Source organism: Mastacembelus armatus, chromosome 7 (assembly GCF_900324485.2).
Source record: "Mastacembelus armatus chromosome 7, fMasArm1.2, whole genome shotgun sequence".
NCBI lineage: Eukaryota > Metazoa > Chordata > Actinopteri > Synbranchiformes > Mastacembelidae > Mastacembelus > Mastacembelus armatus.
Genome location: NC_046639.1, coordinates 22,520,440 through 22,541,987, shown reverse-complemented (window position 1 = coordinate 22,541,987; position 21,548 = coordinate 22,520,440). Strand labels below are relative to the sequence as shown.

General features: G+C 39.6%; 1 protein-coding gene across 4 annotated transcripts; it reads left to right on the top strand.

The window, feature by feature from the left end:
* Window positions 1-187: 187 nt before the first annotated feature.
* ralgapb (Ral GTPase activating protein non-catalytic subunit beta) lies at window positions 188-20,640 on the top strand. Of its 4 annotated transcripts, none has more exons than XM_026332433.1 (30): window positions 188-323; window positions 1,225-1,446; window positions 3,030-3,232; window positions 3,444-3,610; window positions 3,721-3,907; window positions 4,156-4,287; window positions 4,606-4,784; window positions 5,916-6,067; window positions 6,210-6,444; window positions 7,912-8,113; window positions 8,263-8,430; window positions 8,621-8,735; window positions 9,012-9,159; window positions 9,297-9,361; window positions 9,469-9,613; window positions 11,078-11,199; window positions 11,707-11,889; window positions 11,979-12,127; window positions 12,772-12,959; window positions 13,131-13,234; window positions 13,390-13,542; window positions 14,732-14,941; window positions 15,241-15,399; window positions 15,621-15,789; window positions 15,929-16,051; window positions 16,139-16,275; window positions 16,392-16,500; window positions 16,721-16,799; window positions 17,792-17,940; window positions 18,347-20,640. In XM_026332433.1, exons 2-30 carry the CDS (start codon window positions 1,270-1,272, stop codon window positions 18,538-18,540), a joined length of 4,503 nt encoding a protein of 1,500 aa, XP_026188218.1. In that variant the 5' UTR covers window positions 188-323; window positions 1,225-1,269; the 3' UTR covers window positions 18,541-20,640. The 4 variants fall into 4 exon arrangements, with proteins under 4 accessions (XP_026188218.1, XP_026188217.1, XP_026188216.1 ...); XM_026332432.1 differs by having other exon boundaries at window positions 13,387-13,542; XM_026332431.1 differs by having other exon boundaries at window positions 11,069-11,199.
* The last annotated feature ends 908 nt before the right edge of the window (window positions 20,641-21,548 follow it).

Genomic DNA, 21,548 nt, shown 5'->3' with positions numbered 1-21,548 from the left:
GAAACATATATAAAACATCCTGTATGTGGGTGACTGAAGCTCGGGTGGTAAATGCTGTCAGCCATGAATTGCAGGTATAATGTTAGAGGCTGTGTTAACAAGGCCGTCTTATCAGAGAGCACGTAAACGCAGCATCAGCAGTTACTGTACCAAACAGCAGGGGGCGCCAATGTTTGCGTCCTGTTCGCCGTTAGCGCGTCAAGCTGCAATATCCAAGCTTTGACATTGCGAAGATGGAGGCTGTTATGATCTAGACTGGGATACAAAGAAAGCACAACCTGAGATTCGGAGCTCTGTTATGACAACATTTGCACCTGGTCCAGGTAAATGGAAAACTCCCTGGTTGCTGAGCTAATGAATAACGTTAGCGCCTATGCAAAGTTAGCTAACTTAGCTAATGTCAGCTAATGTCAACGAATGGGCTACAGCGAACAGTAGCTAAGCTAGCGACGGGGGATCAAATACAACGTAGTTCGAGATTACTGATAACTTAGCACACAGAACCACTGGGGTTTCTCAACGACTGCACCGTGTAGCACACAGAAAGACATACTTGTGAAATAGAAGCCAACTGGCAGCTAACTTCAGCAAGATGAGGAAGATGTTTTGGGGTTAATGCTAGCTAACGCTAACAAGCTAGCTAATCATTTTCAGAAACGTTTCCTGGTTGTGATTCCTTGTTACTGAGCGGAGGTTTAGGAGAATATGGGTGGTATTTTTCATTCTTTGACTTCGTTTAGCCTTATAGGACACAAAACCAACTAGTGTTTAATAGAAGCTAAGCAGTGCTATCCTTGATACTTATTTTTTCTGGGAGTGGAGGACGTAACGTTAAGCTTAGTAACGTTAGACACCTAAGCTACTGGATGTTTACTGTCCAACTATAACAACATCAGAGAACATAAGACTCTTCGCAAGTATGCATGACAATTTTAACACAACGCAGTGTTTGGTCGTTGCTAACGTTAACTATGTGTTTAATCCTGCAATTCTCCTTCGACCAGGATGAACTAATAGCTATTTAAGATCAAAGTAAACCAGTTGAAATATTTCATGATGGAGCTATAATCATCGTTCAAGATCAGACCGATTATCAAAAACAACCTGGTTCTGTACGAGCTCTTTGTTTTTCTGTGAGCAGTAAATCACAGTGACTTTATCCTCACAGCTCTATTGTTTTTATAGATTTATCAATTTGCCATTTCCCGATTTCTGTGTGTGCAGGTGGAGGCAGGAGGTGTGAGTGAGAGTGCAGTAGACATCAGCACCATGTACTCCGAGTGGCGCTCGCTGCAGTTGATGGTGCAGAGTGACCAGGGCCACCTCAGTGTACTGCACACCTATCCCACCAGCGTGGGCACAGAGGTGGCAAATGCTGTGGTCAAGCCTTTGGGCACAGCTGTAAGCCCTGTCGCCACGGAGAACATCCTCAAGACAGATAAGGAGGTGAGAAACAGGTCCACATTGCTGTATGCGGGATATCATTTTAATACCCTGGTAGTCTGCCAAGGTACCAGCTCAATCGCCAAGGCGAATAGGCTGACTTGAGAAAAATGTGTTGTAGACAGTGCCATTTAGCAGAGCTCACTGTCTGGTTGTGCTCTAACTGTGTTTAGATAATGTTTTTTGAAAAATTGCTAAGCTGTTAATTAAAAGGTTATGGTCAACATTGTCAAGGCATTGTGTGTTACGGCAACACAGAAAGCACAAAACAATGAGTAGAGCTAAATAAACTAGAAAAACTAGTTAACCTTTAACATTGTCAACATATATAAAGGTGGAATCCAAAATGGGGAAATAGTGACAGCTGGTTTCTGCTCACTGCATTGAGAAAGCATATTCATGGAGCACGATTTATCTAAGGACTTTCTGTACAGCGTTTGACCTCAATTATCATTTGTTTAGTCCTTAGAAATTTTTCATGCTCTCATCGTCATGCTTCACCGTAGGGATGATGTGTATCCCTGATTGACCCTGATGTTAATCATATGTTATGCTTGTCATTAAGGCCAAAGAATAAAATTTTTATGTCAGGTTAGATTCAAAAAGCTCAAAAAGTCCATTTAAATTTTATTGTGAACTCTGTCCTTCTCTTGTATGTCTTGTGCTTCTTGATACAGTTTGGTTGATTATGTATGTTTTTTTTGTCTCTACATGTTTTATGTGGCTTAAGCAAAAAAAAAAAAAAAAAACAATCTGGAAAAAACATCAGCCTTTTTTCATAAGTTAAAGCCTCAAAAGGAATCACTATATACCCAGTGATAAACAATGTTATCTTCTGTAGGATCAAGCCTGATTCAGACAGTTTTTGATGGATTCATTTTGGTTATTAAAAGCCTGATCAGTATCTGATCCTTTTTGCATGTTTTATATACACCAGCTGTCAGAGTTTCCCATTCTCTCTTAAAATGCTGGAATGTCTGCGCACCATCGTGAGCAAGACCTCAAGCAAGGAGTTACGATTAATGATATAACATCAGGAAGTATTGTGAGAGTAGCTGTGTTGGGTTAAAAATATTTCATCAGTGTTTCTCAGGTGCACCATGCAGCTGATGTGCTGCCGTTGCTTTGAACATCACTTCATGCTGAGGATAAAGCTTGGATAAACATTCCTGTTACTACTGATCCGCACTGCCTCTCCCCTCTTCATGAATACAACAGAAAACACTGTAGGAAGTGTCAGGAAAGTGTCTAAGGAGAGCTGTTTTGCAGGCTTTTAATGCAAAGCTATAGCTGTATTATGTAGGGAGCACACACTATGTCTTATTATTATTTATACATGAACACTAATTGACTGTTACATTGCTGAATTCTGTGGTCATTCTTTTGACATAGTGTAGGCTGAAACCAAGGTACAGTTAATCAACATAATGGCAGCAATGGAAATATGTTTTAATAGCTGCTATTCTTTCTGTTTTCTGCAGTAAGATGCTTTATGAATAATATGTTATATTGTGCTGCAAAATAATCAAGTAACCTGTAGCTTACAATATTAAAACATAAATTAATGAGAATGGTTTGACCCCTAGGTGAAGTGGACCATGGAGGTACTGTGTTATGGCCTTACCCTCCCCCTTGAAGGGGACACTGTCAAGCTGTGTGTAGATGTGTACACAGACTGGATGATGGCTCTGGTGTCTCCCAGGGACTCTATGCCTCAGCCTGTGGTCAGGGAGCCCAATATGTATGTGCAAACAATTCTTAAACATCTCTACAACGTCTTTGTACCAAGGTATGTCATAAATGTTCACAGTTGAGGCTGTATCTCCACAATTTTAAATAGCAATTATTCATTTGCTGCAAAATTTATATGCTGTGTGCTGCTCTTTAAGGTCATCCTTAATAAATCTGTAACTGTTGATGCCCCTCATAATGCCTACTGTTTTCTCTACATGTTCTCACTTATTTCTTCTCTTTCTGCTTTGCTCATTTAAACACTACAGGCCTGAACAGCATAGCCTGAACCACATCAGGCTTTGCCAGCAGGTTCTGACTGCAGTCCAGAAACTGGCACGAGAGTCTGTTTCAATGGTGAGGGAAACCTGGGAGGTGCTGCTGCTTTTCCTGCTTCGCATCAATGACACATTGCTTGCCCCACCCACTGTTGGAGGTAAGGCCTATTATACCCTGTTAAACCCCTCTTCCTTTATTTATTTATATTATTTACTTAGTGGATAATTACTAACAGTAAATATTATCTAACTTTTCTCTCTTTTCTAGTTGGAGTGGCTGAGAAACTAGCAGAGAAATTGATGGCAGTGCTGTTTGAAGTGTGGTTGCTGGCATGCGCCCGCTGTTTTCCCACCCCACCATACTGGAAGACAGCAAGGGAGATGCTGGCCAACTGGAGGCACCACCCTCCAGTTGTAGAGCAATGGAGCAGAGTGGCGTGTGCCCTGACCTCCAGGTTCGAAAGGCATTAACTTTATTTATACTTGCAATATTGTTTGAGAGTTGGTAGTTGGTAGTTGGTCACTTGGGGTGTCTAACCTGTTTAACGCCTGTGTCCTGAGAGGAAAAAAAAGTGGCAATCTCTGAATGGGCAAATATATTGCGAGTTGTAATAATGAAAATATGAAAAATAAGATATGTTTTGAGGTAAGATATTTCAGTCTGTGACATTCTGTGCTTTCCTGTATGTTTTCAACAATCCAGACTTTTGCGCTTTACCCACGGACCATCCTTCCCACCTTTTAAAGTTCCTGATGAGGATGCCAACCTTATTCCTTTAGAGATGGACAATGACTGTGTGGCACAGACATGGTACCGCTTTCTTCACATGCTCAGGTGCATAGTCTCTCACTACAGTTGCATTCTCTGGGTTCATGAGGTGCTTTTCCACAAACTGAAACATATGGTTTCTTTTTGTATGTTTTTTAAGGGTCAGAGGAGTTGTTGCATAGAGTAGAAATATAATACCTCATATCACCATGTTCTCATCAAACATTTCCCTTCTATGTAGTCTATTTCATTTCTAAAATAATCCCAATTTCAGAGAGCAGATTCCATTCTATGCAAGCCAGATATAAGATACATCCAAACAAGCTTCACCAGTGTTTGTGTGCTCTGTTTTATTCATGGAATTGCTCTCTTGTTTGTTTACAGCAACCCAGTTGACCTGAGCAACCCAGCAGTAGTGAGCACCACTCCAAAATTTCAAGAACAGTTTCTCAACTCCAGCGGTATCCCTCATGAAGTGGTGCTGCATCCGTGTTTAAAACAGCTACCCCAGATCTTCTTCAGAGCCATGAGGGGTGTTAGCTGCTTAGTTGATGCTTTCTTAGGTAAGAGTTCTTTCATGGGGCAGCCAGACTTGATGTAAAAGTTCAGACAAACAGGGTGACACATTTCAGAATGAAATGGTGAAGGATCAGGATCCTATCAAGTTTACATTAGTGCAAACAATAAACATACTAGTTTATGATGTATGTATGATTTGATGTTTTAGACTTTCAAAAGGTGTTGTCCTACCTTCTGTGCACACATTGGAGTTCATTTATGTCACCATTATGTCTGTTTTCAGAGTTGTCAAATGTTATGGTGCTAAAAGTACTAAAGGTTTTGTCCTGTGTTCATGTCTTTAGTCACCAATAACTGCTAGTAGGTGTGAAAAATATATTCAAAGCACAAACATGGTGTTTGAAAAACGGTAGCAGAAATTTGTGTGAAGGGTGGTGAAAAAGGTAAAATATTGAAGAATTAGCATTCCAAGGTCTTGTAACAACTTTTATTCCTTTCCAGATGTTATTCAGGCACAATATTTGAGTAAAATCAAGATGGAGGATGTTAGTCAGCTATATCTGTTTACCCATTTGAATAGAAATATGCCATGTGTATTTTTCTCTTTACACTGTAGGTGTCTCTGTTGAAAAGAGAGATGTACGGGAGAGGGTGTTCTCTTTTTGTCCAGTGCTGCTCTCTCATGGTACAGACATCTGCTGATATAGCACATAAATGATGTGGGCATATGATACGGTGGTCTGTTCATTGGTGGTTATGATATTAACAACAGGAATTAGTTTTGCTGTAACAAAATGATAGATGCCAGACACTCAGAGTAAACGACAAGATTATCAACAAGAGGTTGCCTATGGTCATAAGAATTCAATCAAGCTGGATGGAGATCAATTACGGGTGATTTGTATCTAACCAATATCTTGCATGGGTACCAATGAATATTGTCCATGATATGATCAACTCACAGGCTCTTCTTCTTTCTCTCATAACATTATTAATGAAGAAATGCGCTCAAGTGATTGTATTTCCCCAAAACAACCTCTGTTGGCTGGAGAATTGGGAAGATGATTTTTTTTTTTTTTTGAGACTAATCTGAACCCTCCCTACCCCCCCACCCTTCGCTATGAAGGAAAAACATTAACTTTAGTCCCTTGCTCCTGTCACCTTCCTATCAACAGGTATATCACGTCCTAGAGCTGACAGTGCTCCACCCACCCCAGTCAACCGAATCAGCATGTCTCCACCCCCCTCCATCACCAACACAACGCCCCCTCACAGTCGCAAGCAACGGCATACAGTGGTCACCAAAACCACAAGCAAGAGTTCAACTGTAAGTCCCACTGTTAAATTACACTATAATGAATAGGGTCATCTTTTCGACTTAGTTTTTCAATGTGTGATCTATTAAATACTTTAGTCATGTTATGATCAGCCTGATCGGATGTTTTCTTCTTTCCCTCTACACCTCGTAGGGCAGTGGTAGTCAACCAAACAAAGCATCCCAGCAGCAACAGCAGCAGCAAACTTCATCCTCCCCGACTCTGCTGTCCAGTCCCAACCAGAGCAGTTGGGAGTCTCGGCCCCTGCCGGCCCCGACACGCCCTAAGGTCAACAGCATTCTCAACCTGTTCGGCCAATGGCTTTTTGATGCAGCTCTGGTCCACTGTAAGCTCCACAGCGGCCTCAGTCGAGACCCTAGCATGACTGGTAAGAAGTGAGATGATGGCTAATAGCATTTCCATTAATGCATGGGCAGGTGGGTGTTTTGTTTCTGTTTGTTAGTGTCTGTTTTTGTGGAGGTTTATGTGTTTTTGGTGTTTTTATTTACTGTATATCCTTTCCTTTTTTCACCATTTTCTCTGAAACTTTGTTGTGCTTTTCTGTGTGTGGAGGGCTTGGTTAGAAGTGGCCTTGTATGGGATTTCCATCTGATTCTAATTCATTCATTTACCAACTATTTAAACATGGCTAAAACTGCATACAGATAGTAACGATTGCTAAGGGCTTCCTACAGATTTTATTAGTAAAATTGTTTCTTGATAAACCAATGACAGCACATACAATGCACTTAATATTTATTAAATACATTTGGCATATCATTGGCTTTCCATTTATTTTTCTCTTTTTGGTGAAGTGTCCTGCACGTGTCTACCATGTCTGATTAATGTTGTAATGGGTAAAAAGTCATGTATTGAGGAGAACAAAAAAGCAATTCATGCCTGATATGAATTGATCCCAAAATATTGGATCTGCTTTGATTTTGTGTCTCTCCACTATTTCTGTTATCTTGCAGCCTCTTTTATCCAAATTCTCCTTTCTTATAAATCTTGTAAGTAGGAACGGCAGCTTTTTTTCCTCACTTGATTTGCGTTTCTTGACAAATCTTCCTGCTTTTTAGTTGACTTCCTCATGATCATCGCCATTATCGCCATTATTTTCTGTTCCCACTCCTTGTCATAAATAAAAGTTCACCAGTGTTCTCTCAGCGTTTCTCCAAAGGTGATGGAATGGGTTTCACCAACTGACCACTTGTCTCATAACGTTGCCAGTTTGTGACGCCACCCAGTTTTATGTTCTCATTTTCTTTTGTTTGGGTCACACTAATCCTTATTATATAGTTTCAGACCCCCCTCAAATTCAGCATTACTGTTTTGTTTTGTGTAATTTACTTTTGTGTTGTCAGTTAACTTGAATTTTGATTTTATTGGTTTGGTGCCTCAATGCATGAAAGTGAATGTTCTGTACCTGGAGTGACAGTCATGTAATTGCAACAGCAAGGGAGCTGACACATGGATTTTGCTTTGTGGGCTTGCAGCAGTATGAATGACTCATTTTATTACCAGCACACTACACTTGATCTTGCTTTGTGCTCGTAATAGGTGGAACTTGTATGGCAAACTCTTTGTGTCAGAGTTCTCTTTATTGAATGCTTTTAAATGATGTGAGCGTGTGTTTGCAGTCATTGAAATCTTTGTTCTCTGTTGTTGTGATAGCAATTAAATGTCTGCTTTGTGACGCTTTTGTACTTCCAATTTTTAATATTTACTTTTGTTGTACTGTGCCTATAGTAGATACACATATATGTTTGCTTCTGTTTCATACATGCATGAATACCAATGATAACATTACAATTCAGGGTCCTTTCATTCTTTTGTCTCTTCCCACTCTCTACAGCGATAGCCACTCAAGTAGGTCTGGAGCTCAGAAGGAAGGGTTCCCAAATGTCCACCGACTCCATGGTGTCTAATCCCATGTTTGATGCCAATGAGTTCCCAGAGAGCTACGAGGCAGGTCGAGCCGAAGCCTGCGGAACACTCTGCCGCATCTTTTGTAGCAAGAAAACTGGAGAAGAAATTCTGCCTGTTTATCTGTCTAGGTAACATATTTTTGTGACTAAGCTTAATTTAAAAGAACATCAGCCTAATTGTTGGACGTCATTTTGATGTCAGCTCTTAAGATTTAAAACGTACAGAAATGTAAGCTTGTATAGTATATTATATGGTACTCCTCTTTCTCTTTCTGTAGGTTCTACATGGTCCTGATCCAGGGGCTCCAGATCTCTGATTTCATCTGTAGACCAGTTCTGGCTTCTATCATATTGAACTCTTCCTCGCTCTTTTGTACTGATATAAAAGGCATCAATGTGGTGGTTCCCTATTTCATAGCTGCTCTGGAAACTATTGTACCAGACAGGTTAGACTTGTAGTACATATTTTGGATCAGCTAATAAAAAAATTAGAATATTTTAGTTACATAACATGTTCATGAATCTGTTATCTGCTCAATTTCATAGAAAAGCATGGAATTTTAGTCAGGTTTCTCCTATTTTGAGGATATTGTCCGAAGTGATTCTTTTTTTGATTCATTTGATGTACTTTTCCAGAGAGCTGTCCAAATTCAAGATGTATGTAAATCCTACTGACCTCAGAAGAGCCTCTATCAACATCCTACTTGCCATGTTGCCATTGCCGCATCACTTTGGCAATATCAAATCAGAGGTAACAGTTTTAGTATCTGTCTCCCTTCACTGACAGTTTACTATTGTCATGTTATTGGTTTCTTTTCAGCCGTGTTGGTAAAGTATTTAGCTTAGGTTTGAAATAATCTTCTCTCATTAGCTCATTTATCCTTTTCTCTTGCTATATTTGAAGGCAATGGGATGTGGACACTTCTTTCTTTAAATTTTCAGCTTCACACTTGATAACTGTTTGTTTTTGTTTGCAATTTTGTCAGATAAACAAGGTTGTTACTTAGATTGACTTGTTGTGCTTCAGGTTCTGCTGGAGGGAAAGTTCAATGAGGAGGATGGATGGCCTCATGACCAGCCTGTGTCTTTCCTGTCCCTGAGGCTACGTCTTGTCAATGTCCTGATAGGAGCGCTGCAGACAGAGACTGACCCCACTAACACGCAGCTTATTCTGGGTATTTGCTGGTTTCTTTATATCTTCATCCATTTATTTTTCCTCTCCTCATTATATGTTTTCTATTTATGCTGACTTATATTGACTGACTTTATGTTTTTATAGTGTTTTGTTGTTAAATCTTTTCTCCCCTCTCAGGTGCAATGCTAAATATTGTTCAAGACTCAGCCCTATTAGAGTCCATAGGTGCACAGACTGAAACAGTAAGGCTCAGATTTGCTTTTTCTGCTGATTAACAATTAATATTTTATGATGCTCATAGTAGTGGGATGGTCTGGATGTCAATATTGCTGTGTTTTTGTGGTGGAAGGAGAGTATTGATGGGAGCCACATTACAGTGAAGAGTCAGAGTCACAGCCGTACCAACAGTGGCATTAGTTTCACCAGTGGAGGCAGCACAGAGACCACCAGTCCTGATTCTGAACGTCCTGCCCAGGCCCTGCTCCGAGACTATGGTAAGAAACATGGCTGCTACAACAGTGATTTCTTTGTGTTTGATAAATTTGACAAAATATTGGCAGCTTTGGTTAGAAAATGCATAACTGTTTGCTCAAACATTATTGCGTCCGATTAATACATGCATGCTGATCAGTGTAAAACACCTAACTTATTTTATTAACACCTTTGTTCTTTATAGCTAACGTGGTTAAAGTAGTATACAGAATTAAGAAGCGTTGGGTAAAATGTCATTGTAAGTGCTACAGAGTGATTTGTGGCTGTGCTGTGTGCTGTTGGCATTTTCTTGACATTTGGTGCATTTTATTCTCTAACTGATTGGTTGCAACGGTGTTGCCTAATCAAAAGCATTTCCAAGATTTGTTTTGTTTCTTCCAGTGGGGGCTGAGTGGTGTTTGACTGAATTCATGTATTAGATTTTAATGCAACAATGTGAAGTCAATTAAATGTGATAGCTCCCCTTTTGATTTGGCTACAAGTTGTATGTCTTTTCACCGAACACTGTGCTGCTTATGGACAACTTTGTCCAGCAGGAAATGAGGGGGGGCTGTTGTTCCTCAGGGTTCCTGTGGGACAGGATGGTCGACTGTTACATTGTGTTGTGTGGTTCCGTACTGGGCAGGAAAAACAAAGCTTATGAACTGGCAGGAGTCTGGAGACAGTTATTTTGCAGCCAGTTCAACATGATTCTTGTTTTTTTTGCTCATCATTCAAATTCAGGAAATCAAATTTCTAAAACTGGTGCTGCATCTTAGTGCTTATTGCTGCTCAGTGATTAAGAATTGACATAATTACTGAACATTACATGGTATGTTTGGCCCTTCTGGGTTTTTTTAGCAGAAACTCTGAAATGGATAGTCACCAGGAGAACTGATTACTCTTAATCTTAGAACAAATTCAACCGCACAAGTCCTGGGACAGAGGGGAATGTGAAGAAAGAAAATAGAACTAAAATAGAAAATGATTTTAGAGTTTTGTAAATTGTGGATTTAACTGGGAACATGTATGGTACTGTGCACTCCATGATGAAGTTAATAATTCGGTAGGAATTTATTTTTAATAACGCCATGGCATGTCAACAGTATATTTATGTTTCATCAATATGTAAATTAATGAAATTAATTTACTTTTATTTAGTTGTTTTGGCCAATTATACCATATATATGTTAGTCATTCAAAGAAATCATGATGTCAAAATGTTGACATCCCTCAGCTCTGTGCATCTGCACTTTACTTGCTATATATTCTTCAGTCGAGCCAAATTTTGCTCAACTTTGTGTACTCTGCTAAATTTCAATCTCTCAAAAGCATGTTTTCACATTTCCAGACATATCTACTAAATTGAGTGTCCAGGACATTTTTTTCTATAATCCAGTGTTCTTCAGCTTTGTTGCCTGAATTGCTTTGCTCTATTCTTTGCGGTGTTTGGTATTTGCGGGTGTTATATGGTTTAGCTCTTCCAGATACGGCGGCAGGCCTGTTGGTGCGCAGCATCCACCTGGTCACTCAGAGACTCAACTCCCAGTGGAGGCAAGACATGAGTATTTCACTGGCTGCCTTGGAGCTGCTGGCTGGGCTTGCTAAGGTAACACCACAGAGACTCTACAGTTACTTAGCAGTCTTTACTAGCCTTGTAACTGATGACCTAAAACTAACTTGTTATATGGCATGATAACTTGATCTTAACTCCTGGGCCTAAGCACCTCCTTCCCAAATGAGTCATTTAGAACAGAATTAAAGGTGCATTTGGGTGGTTCCCTTTAACTTCTGAGTCAGAATTTTGCTTACAAGGGAGTTACAAGGAAGTTGCCAGAAATGTGTTATGAAAACACCCAGAAATATCAGAATAAGAGAAGTTCTTTGCCTTGTAATAGTTGTATCATTTATTTTAAATGGCATTCTTCCTACTTTTATATTTCAATATCTTACACTTAGTATCACACAAATGGAGAGAGCTGAGGAGCGGAGGCCAACTGTGTTGTGGGGGTTATGTAGTATGTGTCTTAATCATTAGGCCACCGTGGTCTTCCTAAAATGTTGTAATACCTAAAATGTACTACATTTTTCTATACTTTCTGTTTTTGTAAACCAGGTAAAAGTGGGTGTAGACTCTGCAGACCGTAAACGTGCTGTCAGCTCTATATGTGGATACATTGTGTACCAGTGTAGCCGTCCAGCTCCCCTTCAATCCCGAGACCTTCACTCCATGATTGTAGCTGCTTTTCAGTTTCTCTGTGTGTGGCTCACAGAGCACCCTGACATGCTGGATGAGAAGGTTTCTAAAGTTTAGATTTCAAATTTCTTTCCTGATGTAGTTTAGATGTATTAGTATTCTGTTAAATAAACTGTTGTCTTTTGCATCAGGATTGTTTGGTGGAAGTGTTGGAGATTGTGGAGTTGGGCATCTCTGGCAGCAAATCCCGACAGGAACAGGAAGTCCGACATAAAGGGGAGAAGGAGCACAACCCAGCTTCAATGAGGGTGAAGGATGCTGCTGAGGCGACTTTGTCCTGGTAAGACTCCTAAGTGTTCATATAGAGTAGATTAGAACTACAGTTAGTGATAGAGTTAGAGTTGCAACGAACTACAAACTTTTTTTAAACACTGAAATCAAAGCGATTTTCCCATATACTAATCTACTCTGAACTATATCTACTGGCTCATCTTTTCATCAGTGGAGAAAAATCAAAACATCCTTCATCTGACACTGACTCCAAAGAGTTTGAACTGTGAACTGCAGCAAACACTTTCTAGCTGTAATCTCTCCTTCCTATTTACAGATATGTATCTTGTTTTGCACCTTGCTTTGTTGACAAGCTAGCAAAACAAATATAAAAGTGCATGAGAAGTGCTTAAGTTGCTTTGCCTGCTGCATAGCCTGCACACTGACAGTATGCCAACTGACTAGTCAGCTGCAACAGTTAGAACAACTTATGATGTTCAGTTTCACACTACGAGGCCTTACTTACACCATGGAAAATAATGGGAAACAAATATGCATTCATGCTGAAGGAGCATATCTGAAAATTCAACAGTAAAATAATATTGATTTTCTGCTGTGCATCCATAATGATGGCTTTTAGAAAGTGCAGTGTGTTGTACCTATTGACCCAGATTTTTTATAACACCGTTCCTGCGTTTCTGTGGTGTTCTCTAGTATCATGCAGGTACTGGGGGCCTTCCCTTCTCCCAGCGGGCCAGCGTCCACCTGCAGCCTGCTGAATGAAGACACCCTGATTCGCTATGCTAGACTCAGTGCCACAGGAGCCAGCAACTTCCGCTACTTTGTCCTGGACAACTCAGTCATACTTGCCATGCTGGAACAACCTCTCGGCAATGAACAGAGTGAGTAGCTTACTGTTCATCTTATGAATGATATTGTACCAGTTGATTGGGAAACCTGGGGGAATTAAGCACTGGCCTTTTAAATTTACAATTAGAGATAGTATCAAGTACTGGTGAATTAAAATGATCAGTCCTATTTTTCTCTTAATAAGGGCATCTCATTCTTAACAGATCCTAGTCCATCAGTGACAGTTTTGATCCGAGGGACGGCTGGCAGACATGCCTGGACCATGCAGCTCTTTCACCAACCCAGAGGAGCCCGGGCCAATCAGAGGGTGAGATTACATTGTAGATTGAAGTAACGATGCTATAACAGTATCCCTTTAGAAATAATTTAATGTGACGTGCTGTAGTTGATGATTTGTAAAACTTGTAACTTACATCCAATAACACAACTGCATATCTGTCTGCTTCTCTCCTTCCACAGCAGGTGTTTGTTCCTGAGGGCCGTCCAACACCCAACAATGATATCGGGAACAAGTACAACGTCAAGCAGAGGCCTTTTCCTGAAGAGGTGGATAAGATTCCTCTTGTCAAAGCTGATGTCAGTATTCCTGACCTGGATGACATAGTTAGTAAAGAGGTGAGTTTAGCTCCTTGTTGAACCTTGTTATGAATCTTTTCCTCACACTAAACTAATTACATGCAAGTAAAATTATTCTACTCTGGGTATAAACTAAATCAAGAATTTTTTTGTTATCATAGTTAAAATAGTCATGAAATAATTTAATCAGTCATATTATTTGTTATTATACAAACTCAGGAGTGTTGTATGGGCTGGCAGGATGATTCGAGAGCTACAAATGCACTGAGTAATTACCCACATGTGAGTTGTTGAAGAGATGAAATTTCACTTGGGTGTTTTTTGGAAGAAAAGGGTCAAATCATCTGGTTTGGTGACAAATATGAGCTGATTGTTTTGTCCTGTTTCTCACTCCAGTACAGTACCATTGCATTAATATGTAGCTTATGATGCAATTCATAACCACTGCTAGCCATGGTCTAAAATATTACAACAGCATAGGTTTCACAAAGACTGGGTTTATTGAAGGGCTTTTGTGCAGGATTGGATTAGACTGCTCAAATTTAGCTGAAAAAATGTTAACTCTTTCCCTGAATAAATGTTTGATACTTTTAAAGCAACACTATGTAACTTTTGCTCACAGTTTCCACCATCTGGTTGAAAAGCGCAATTATCTGTTACCAGTGTCCTAAATACTGTCGCTGTAGAAACTTCCCTGTGGGCTTCGCAATACATTGAATTTGTTGACTAAGCTGACCAGTGAACCAGTGAATCCAGAGTGTAAGCCCGTCCGATATTGATTCGTGTTCGGGCTCGTGTCTGATCACTCTCTCTCTTTCTTTTTTCCATGGCTTTTGAGAATTCTGTGTTAGATTGTTTTGTCAGGCTACGAGTAAAACATGTGCTGTATGCCGTAAAACAGGTCACACTCTTACTCTGGCAGCAGGCTGAGTGATCCTACCCGAAGACGAAAGTTACATAGTGCTGTTGCAGCCGATGTGAGCCCACTCAGGCTACAGCGGCGGTACAATTCATACGGTTAAGGTCGAAAAACTACACAGTGTTGCTTTAAAGAATGGGTACACATCAGTGATTCTCTTCACAATAACTTTGGGAAGTGGTACCTCTGTATCTGAACTGTGGGTCTTGCCCTTTCTGGGTTTATGCTGGATTTATGAAATGGAGTGGCATTCTTCAGCATCTGGAAATTTTATTTTTAATAAACATCCCATCAACATCACCTTTACAGCTGGAACTTCAGCATGACAAGCTTCGTGTTCTGATGACAAAGCAAATCGAGTATGAGAACGCCTTGGAACGGCACACTGAAGAAATCTGGAAGTCCAAGCGTTTCCCTGACCCACAGATAGACTGCAAACCTCCTCCCCCCTCACAGGAGTTCCAGACAGCACGACTCTTTCTCTCTCATTTTGGCTTTCTGTCTCTGGAGGCACTCAAGGTTGGTAAAGGTTGTCTGATTTTTTTTTTTTTTTTTTTTTCTTTTAATGGCTGATGAGAAAATCTTTTGGATTTCAATCGTGAAAAACATTTTCTGCCAGTATCAAACACTATATGCAAGCCTTCTAGATTCTTGTGCTTTAATTGGTAGTTTTCTGTTGTGATTCTGTTGAACTGAAATGAATAACAGTAATAGATAATGTCACTGATGTAAATCTGTTTCTACTATGCGTATCTCATATATTTCTCCTGTTAATACAGTTTATTTATAATGTAATTCAATTCACTTATTATTTATAGGAGCCCAACAATAGTCGTCTACCTCCTCACCTGATTGGTCTGGAGTCATCCTTGCCAGGGTTTTTTGATGATATCAGCTACCTGGACCTGCTTCCCTGCAGACCATTTGACACTGTCTTTATTTTCTATGTGAGAGCTGGACAGAAAAGCAGCCCCGAGGTGAGAGAGACCAGGCTGGCTATTTGCAGCAAAACACAACAGATCCCAAATATAATAATAAAGTGTATTATACAGTATTGTGATTTAAATGTTGGGCTTTTTATTTAATACAAACTACAATGAGGATATAGCTGTACAGATCTTGAGCTTGTTAGTTCATTCACAATATGTGTATCAAAAATCTCTCTAAAAATAGATCTGTACTTGTTCTTCATGAGCAGATCCTGAGAAATGTGGAGTCGTCATCCAGCGTGCAGCCCCACTTTTTGGAGTTCCTGCTGTCGTTGGGCTGGCCTGTGAATGTGGGACGGCACCCAGGGTGGACAGGACACTTGGACACTAGCTGGTCCCTCAACTCCTGCTGTGACAGCAGTGATGTACAACAAACAGGTAGGATACTAAACTAATTCCTGCAATTGATATGAAGATGACTTTTAATGAATGTCCCTCTGTTAATCTACATGTTGCATATCAATATTAATTAAAGCAATGCTGAACATTGTTTTTTTTAAAAATCATTTTACTTCAGAGGAAACAGGGACTCCTGAGGACACGGGAGGTTCTGTGTTCAACGGGGAGAAGAAAGTTTTGTACTATGCTGATGCTCTGACAGAGATTGCCTTTGTTGTTCCATCGTTATCAGAAAATTCTGGTCAGTATAAATTAACTTGACTATGAACTGATGAAAACCTAGTGGGGGATTCAGGGCTGACAGTTGCCATTTTTTGTTGTTTCTCAGAGGAGTCATCAGTGCACAGTGACTCAACAGTGGAAGCAGAGACCAACCCAGACCCCATGTCTGGTTTGCTCAAGCAAACCAGTCTCACACTGGATCTGTTCCCCAACCATTCTGAAAACCTGGAGTCTTCCAAAAAGGTGAAGCTTAGCTTATGTGAATACATATAACCTGTATGTTGACAGTGGTGATGATGACTTCTAGTAGTTTAGGTAGCATTGACATATACTCACTGTATATTGTAATATTTCTTTAGCTGAGTCCTTTGGTGAAGACAAAGAGGTCATCGACTGGAAAGTCTTTTCCAGCACTGGGTCCTGAGACAAAGGTGTTTGTGGTCTGGGTAGAGCGCTTTGATGATATTGGTAGGCACATGTTTGCCCCTTGTCCCGTAATATGTGACTATTTGTGGTGTGAAAAATGTTGTCTGTAAATTTCTTTCTTTTCCTAATATTTTCTATTCTATTCTAAGCTGCTCCACCCAATACTCAGCTGCTGTAGTGTTAAAATGGGACTGTAACAGGTGTTTTCTTCTTTCTGTGCTGGATGTGGGTGGCATGAATGTCATTGTTCCTGTGTTTTTAGAGACCTTCCCCTTGTCTGATCTGTTGGCGGAAACCAGCACGGGTTTGGAGGCCAGCATGAGCAACAGCACTTCCTGCAGGTATTCAGAAGTTTGCACAACAAGTTTACACACTAAACACTTTGCTGCCAGTTTGAAGAATGTACGGTTCATAAATTTGCTTTGGTCAGGGGCAAAAATGAAGAAAAAATTCTGCAAAGCGTCAAATGTTCTGATATGCAGAATAACAAACGATGCATAAATACCAAGTACAAAACAGGAAGTACAACATGCAGTGTGTGCAAGGTCAAGCAGAGAAAAGGAACTGCAACAACACTGAACTGAAAACAATGTGAGGCAGCTTAAAGGAAACCTTAGTGTTTGTGAAGTATGATGCTTATGTTTGTTGTTTTGGATCCCTTTTATAAGGTTGAGATAACATGCTGCTCAGCAGCTGCTGTATGGTTTGAAGACTGGAGAGATTGATAGGAACTTTAAACAGATTGAAATAATGTATTTAACCAAATTAATAATGCCACGTTAGAAATGATGTTGCCTGACGTTGTGTCATTTGATACAACGTGACAACTCCTAATTAGTAACATGACCAATTTCAAAACAAAAAAGAAGCTATTTTGGGTGAAGACAGACGCACTCTCTCCTAACTCATTTTTTCTGTGTGGACTAAAACTCAACATTTACACTTATTTTCAGTCGAGTGTGGTTATTTTGGTCTCTAATGCCATGTGAGTGTACACTGGGAAAAATGCTCCTGTATGTTAGAAGGAGACATTACAGTCCTGTACTGCGTACTACTGTTATGAAGCTTTGTTTACACTTTTCTATGATAGTTGTTAGACCTCTCAGTCATATTAAATTGTAATATGGTTTATAAGAATATTATTTTTGCCCACTGCATAACTCTGTATGTCAAAAGCTTGAAACATTGTCAGGATAGATTTAATGTATTGTTATATAATGCCACTGTTTGAATCAAATGTACACAGTAATTGAAACAACAAATGCATAGTATAAGCTAACTTAGCATCATCTTATTCAAATTTTGTTCTTTCTAATTGGTGTTCCTGCTGCAGGTCCGGGTTACTTGAGAAAGACGTTCCTCTGATCTTCATCCATCCTCTCAAGACTGGACTCTTCAGGATCCGGCTGCATGGAGCTGTGGGCAAATTTGGCATGGTGATTCCCCTGGTGGATGGCATGGTGGTCAGCCGCAGAGCTCTAGGTAATAGCTCATATGGCTTACTCTGACTTAACTTGTCCCTCTGTACCACACTTCCTATTGGCTTTGCCAACAAGTCTTAATGCATCACACAGAATGTGTTAGGAGCCATACTGACCTTACTGAATAGTAATGTGAACACAATGTGTTATGGTTGTAATTTGTGGAAATGTCATGGGTTAGTAATATGTTCAAGAAAATCATTTCAAATCATTTTTATCGCTTGTACACTGGTAGATAAGTTCACGTTGAAAAACACAAATCTCACTCTGCCTTTCAGTGCATGAAATGTCATCTCATGTCTAGATGACACAGGTAGAAACTGTCTGACAGGTGCTTTGCTTTTGTAGGATCAGCTGTAACTGTCACATTTGAGTACTGATCTCATGTTTTTGCATCATCTTCTCAGGGTTTCTTGTGCGTCAAACGGTCATCAATGTGTGTCGAAGAAAGCGTCTGGAAAGTGACTTGTACAGTCCACCTCACGTGAGACGGAAGCAGAAAATAACAGAGATTGTCCAGCGTTACCGCAACAAACAACTGGAGCCTGAGTTTTATACCTCGCTCTTCCACGAGGTGGGGGAGGGAAGGCCTCACCTTTAACGCCCCTGCCCTGTCCTAACACTGGCTCACAAGCGCACACGACGACACACACTCTTACCCTATATGCATACACCATCTGCAACTGAGCATACAGACACACACACACTCATACACACACACACAGAATCTTTATATTTATACTGTACTATTTTGTTATTTATATGAATACATATATCAACACTGTCTGCCTTTGACTCCGAGAGCAAAGTGTCAAAAACCATGCCAAGGTGAAACAGCTACATTTCTATGTCACAGCCACTCGTGGAAGATTTGAATGGCTGAAGATTTAACAGTGACTGCCTCTGCTCATTTAGGTTCATGCTTTGTGGCAAAAGAGTTTCTGCTTGTCTTTAACTGCAATACAATAGTTACACTGTTGGCCTTTCTGAACTTGTAAAAAAGTGTATCCTTTAAACCCTGTGATGCGAGTGAATTTCATAAAGGTTTGGTAATACAGAGCTGTGTCCAAAATCCAGATTTGCATATCTGGGTTTAATTAAACAAATTTATGGATGGATTTTTGCCAAGGAGATAAACATGTAAGCGTCATGAAATGTTTTGTAATATACACTGCTGCTGATTCAAGGCAGGTGGCTTCACAACAACAATGAATGATGGACAGCATTGACCCATAATTTAATTTTACAACAAATTGTCATCTACAGACACCTGTAAACGTCTTCCTAGTGCAAACACATTTGGCTATTGCAGCAGCTGAGCACAAAGATATTGCTGTTTATAGTTTTGTTTTTTGTTTTTTTTTTTTTTTCCCAAAAGATTTGCAGGACTCCTGTGTGTTACTGTATGTTATCATTTTGGACACCTGCACTGCCTGTGCCAGTCAAAAAATCCTCCCATCTCACAACCACTGCACTGTTTGTGTGAGTGCGCGCGTGTGCGTGCGTGTGTGTTTGTGTTCGCATGTGCGTGTGTATGTGGCCACATTGATGCTGATTCAACCAAATTATCGACACTACAAGGAGTCATAGTTGTGACCCCTCACCCTATCCATGGCATTTAAAGATGTGTTAAGTCACTTAAATGAGAATCTCAGTACAGTTTTGGAATGTTCATTTTTCCAGACAGAACTCTAGATCGGTCTACTCTTCATATTTTGTAACACCTGAGTTTACTGATGAGAAAAGTTACAGGGCTTCCTGGAGTTTGCACTTGATGATTGCAGGGCTAATACAAAATGACTATAAAGACATTTTCGTTTTGAAGTCTGCCAACACCAAACAGAAGCATAGCACAGTTCAAGTATCTCATCCAAACAAAATCTGTGGTGATGGATTCAAAGGCCAAAACACTCATTGTAGCTAACTTGCATTTTGGCTGCAAAAAGCTGTATCTTTTTTTTTTTTTTTTTTTTTTAAATCTAAACCTAGAAAGAAAATATTTAGCTGTTCTGTTCTATAGCGTTTGGCTTACAGGGGTTTGTGGTTTTTCTTTCACAAATGTTTTAGTAACTTTTTTTGCTTCACAATTTCACTTTTGTTTACTCACTGTACCTTCCAAGCCCTCTCACCGTCTGCCTGTGACAATGTGAATTTATTTATCACAGAGATGGAACAGGGCAAACACCTCCATTTTCTTTGTTATATTGGAAAGTCTTAATGCACTGAGCACATTTAATGTTTATTTTCTATTCCCTTTGGTTACCTTTCAGTCTTTTCTACTTGTGCATTTTGAAAGAAATCCCTGCTGAAGGAAGAGTTTTATCTTGTGAAATATGAATGAAGAAGAGGCGTTGAGTCGAGTTTTTAACCTATCATGTCTAATTGTGTGACTCACTTTTTATGACTGTGCTTTATGCACATGCCTTTTTTGGAAGGAAAAGTACATTAAATACGCATCAAAGAAACTACATACAATCAGTCATACATCGTATTCTATGTTACTCTGATGTTTGGTCATATTTAAGGATTTGTGATGTACAGAAGCGGAGGATAATATGTAAATATATGATGGTGTAAGGCATTTACAAGTTGTCTGTTGTATTCGCCTGAGATGTGTGTGCGCATTTATGTGTGGGAGGACCATAATGGGTTCTTGAATGTAACATGCATCAATTAAAACTATTATTGACCTTTTAATTTCTCCCATTCCTAATATTTGACTTTTTTTTAATGAGGAATAAAATGAAGTTCCACTTGTACGTTTTAAAATTTAACCTTTTTCTTTCCAGAAGCAACGTAGGCTTTCAATTCCTCCTCTAATTAGTCATAGCCAAAATTTCATCAGAAAAAGCAGACACTTCAGTTATTCTGTTATGAATATTTGCACCACAAACTGAAAGTAGTCTGAGGTGTTAACGATAGTCTGCTAAGATTACAGGTTCCAGGTCAGTCGTGTCAGTAGGTGTGCCTTCACGCCATCAAGCTTTATTTAAGATATAATTTGTAATTGATCTACTGTAATGATAGATGTTTATGCAAAATTCATAGGTAAAGCTGTTCTGTATTCTAAACATGCATAAACCACCAAATACAGATCCCTGTGCTTTAGTGTCCACAGAACTGGCTGAAAATGAACCATTTGCAATAGTTGAATCTTTATTGTGTAGCAAAAAGGTCCTCCATGACTTCATGTTGAAGAGGACCAGTCAAGACGACACATTTTCAAAAATTATAACTGACTCATAAAATACTGACTGAGGCCGCAGTTAGCAGATTATATGAGAATATGACAGAGACATTACAAAGTGGTTTGTAAAACTCAAAGTGAGTTAACGCGCCATCTGTTCATTCACAAATTGAAGGTTGCATTTATATCTGTTTCCACCAGAGGGCGCTTTTCTCCTAAATTTGCCACCCACCTCTGGGCAGATAGATCATTCTTTAAATATTTGATCTCATTGTAGACGATGGTTCTCGACTAAAAGACTCACTTTTAAAAATATTTGTGCATGTTTTATAAAACCTGGTAATTTCTCTGACCTTTCTTTCCAGCTGACAGCTCATTTTATTTCACTGTGGAATTAAACATTTTAAAATATATAGATATGG

Excerpts from the sequence above, each read along its gene's own strand:
- ralgapb (XM_026332430.1), top strand. The coding sequence starts at position 1,270 with ATGTACTCCGAGTGGCGCTCGCTGCAGTTGATGGTGCAGAGTGACCAG. Across the intron at positions 16,501-16,720 it reads AGAGCGCTTTGATGATATTG|AGACCTTCCCCTTGTCTGAT; the intron begins GTAGGCACATGT and ends CTGTGTTTTTAG. Across the intron at positions 17,941-18,346 it reads GGTCAGCCGCAGAGCTCTAG|GGTTTCTTGTGCGTCAAACG; the intron begins GTAATAGCTCAT and ends TCATCTTCTCAG.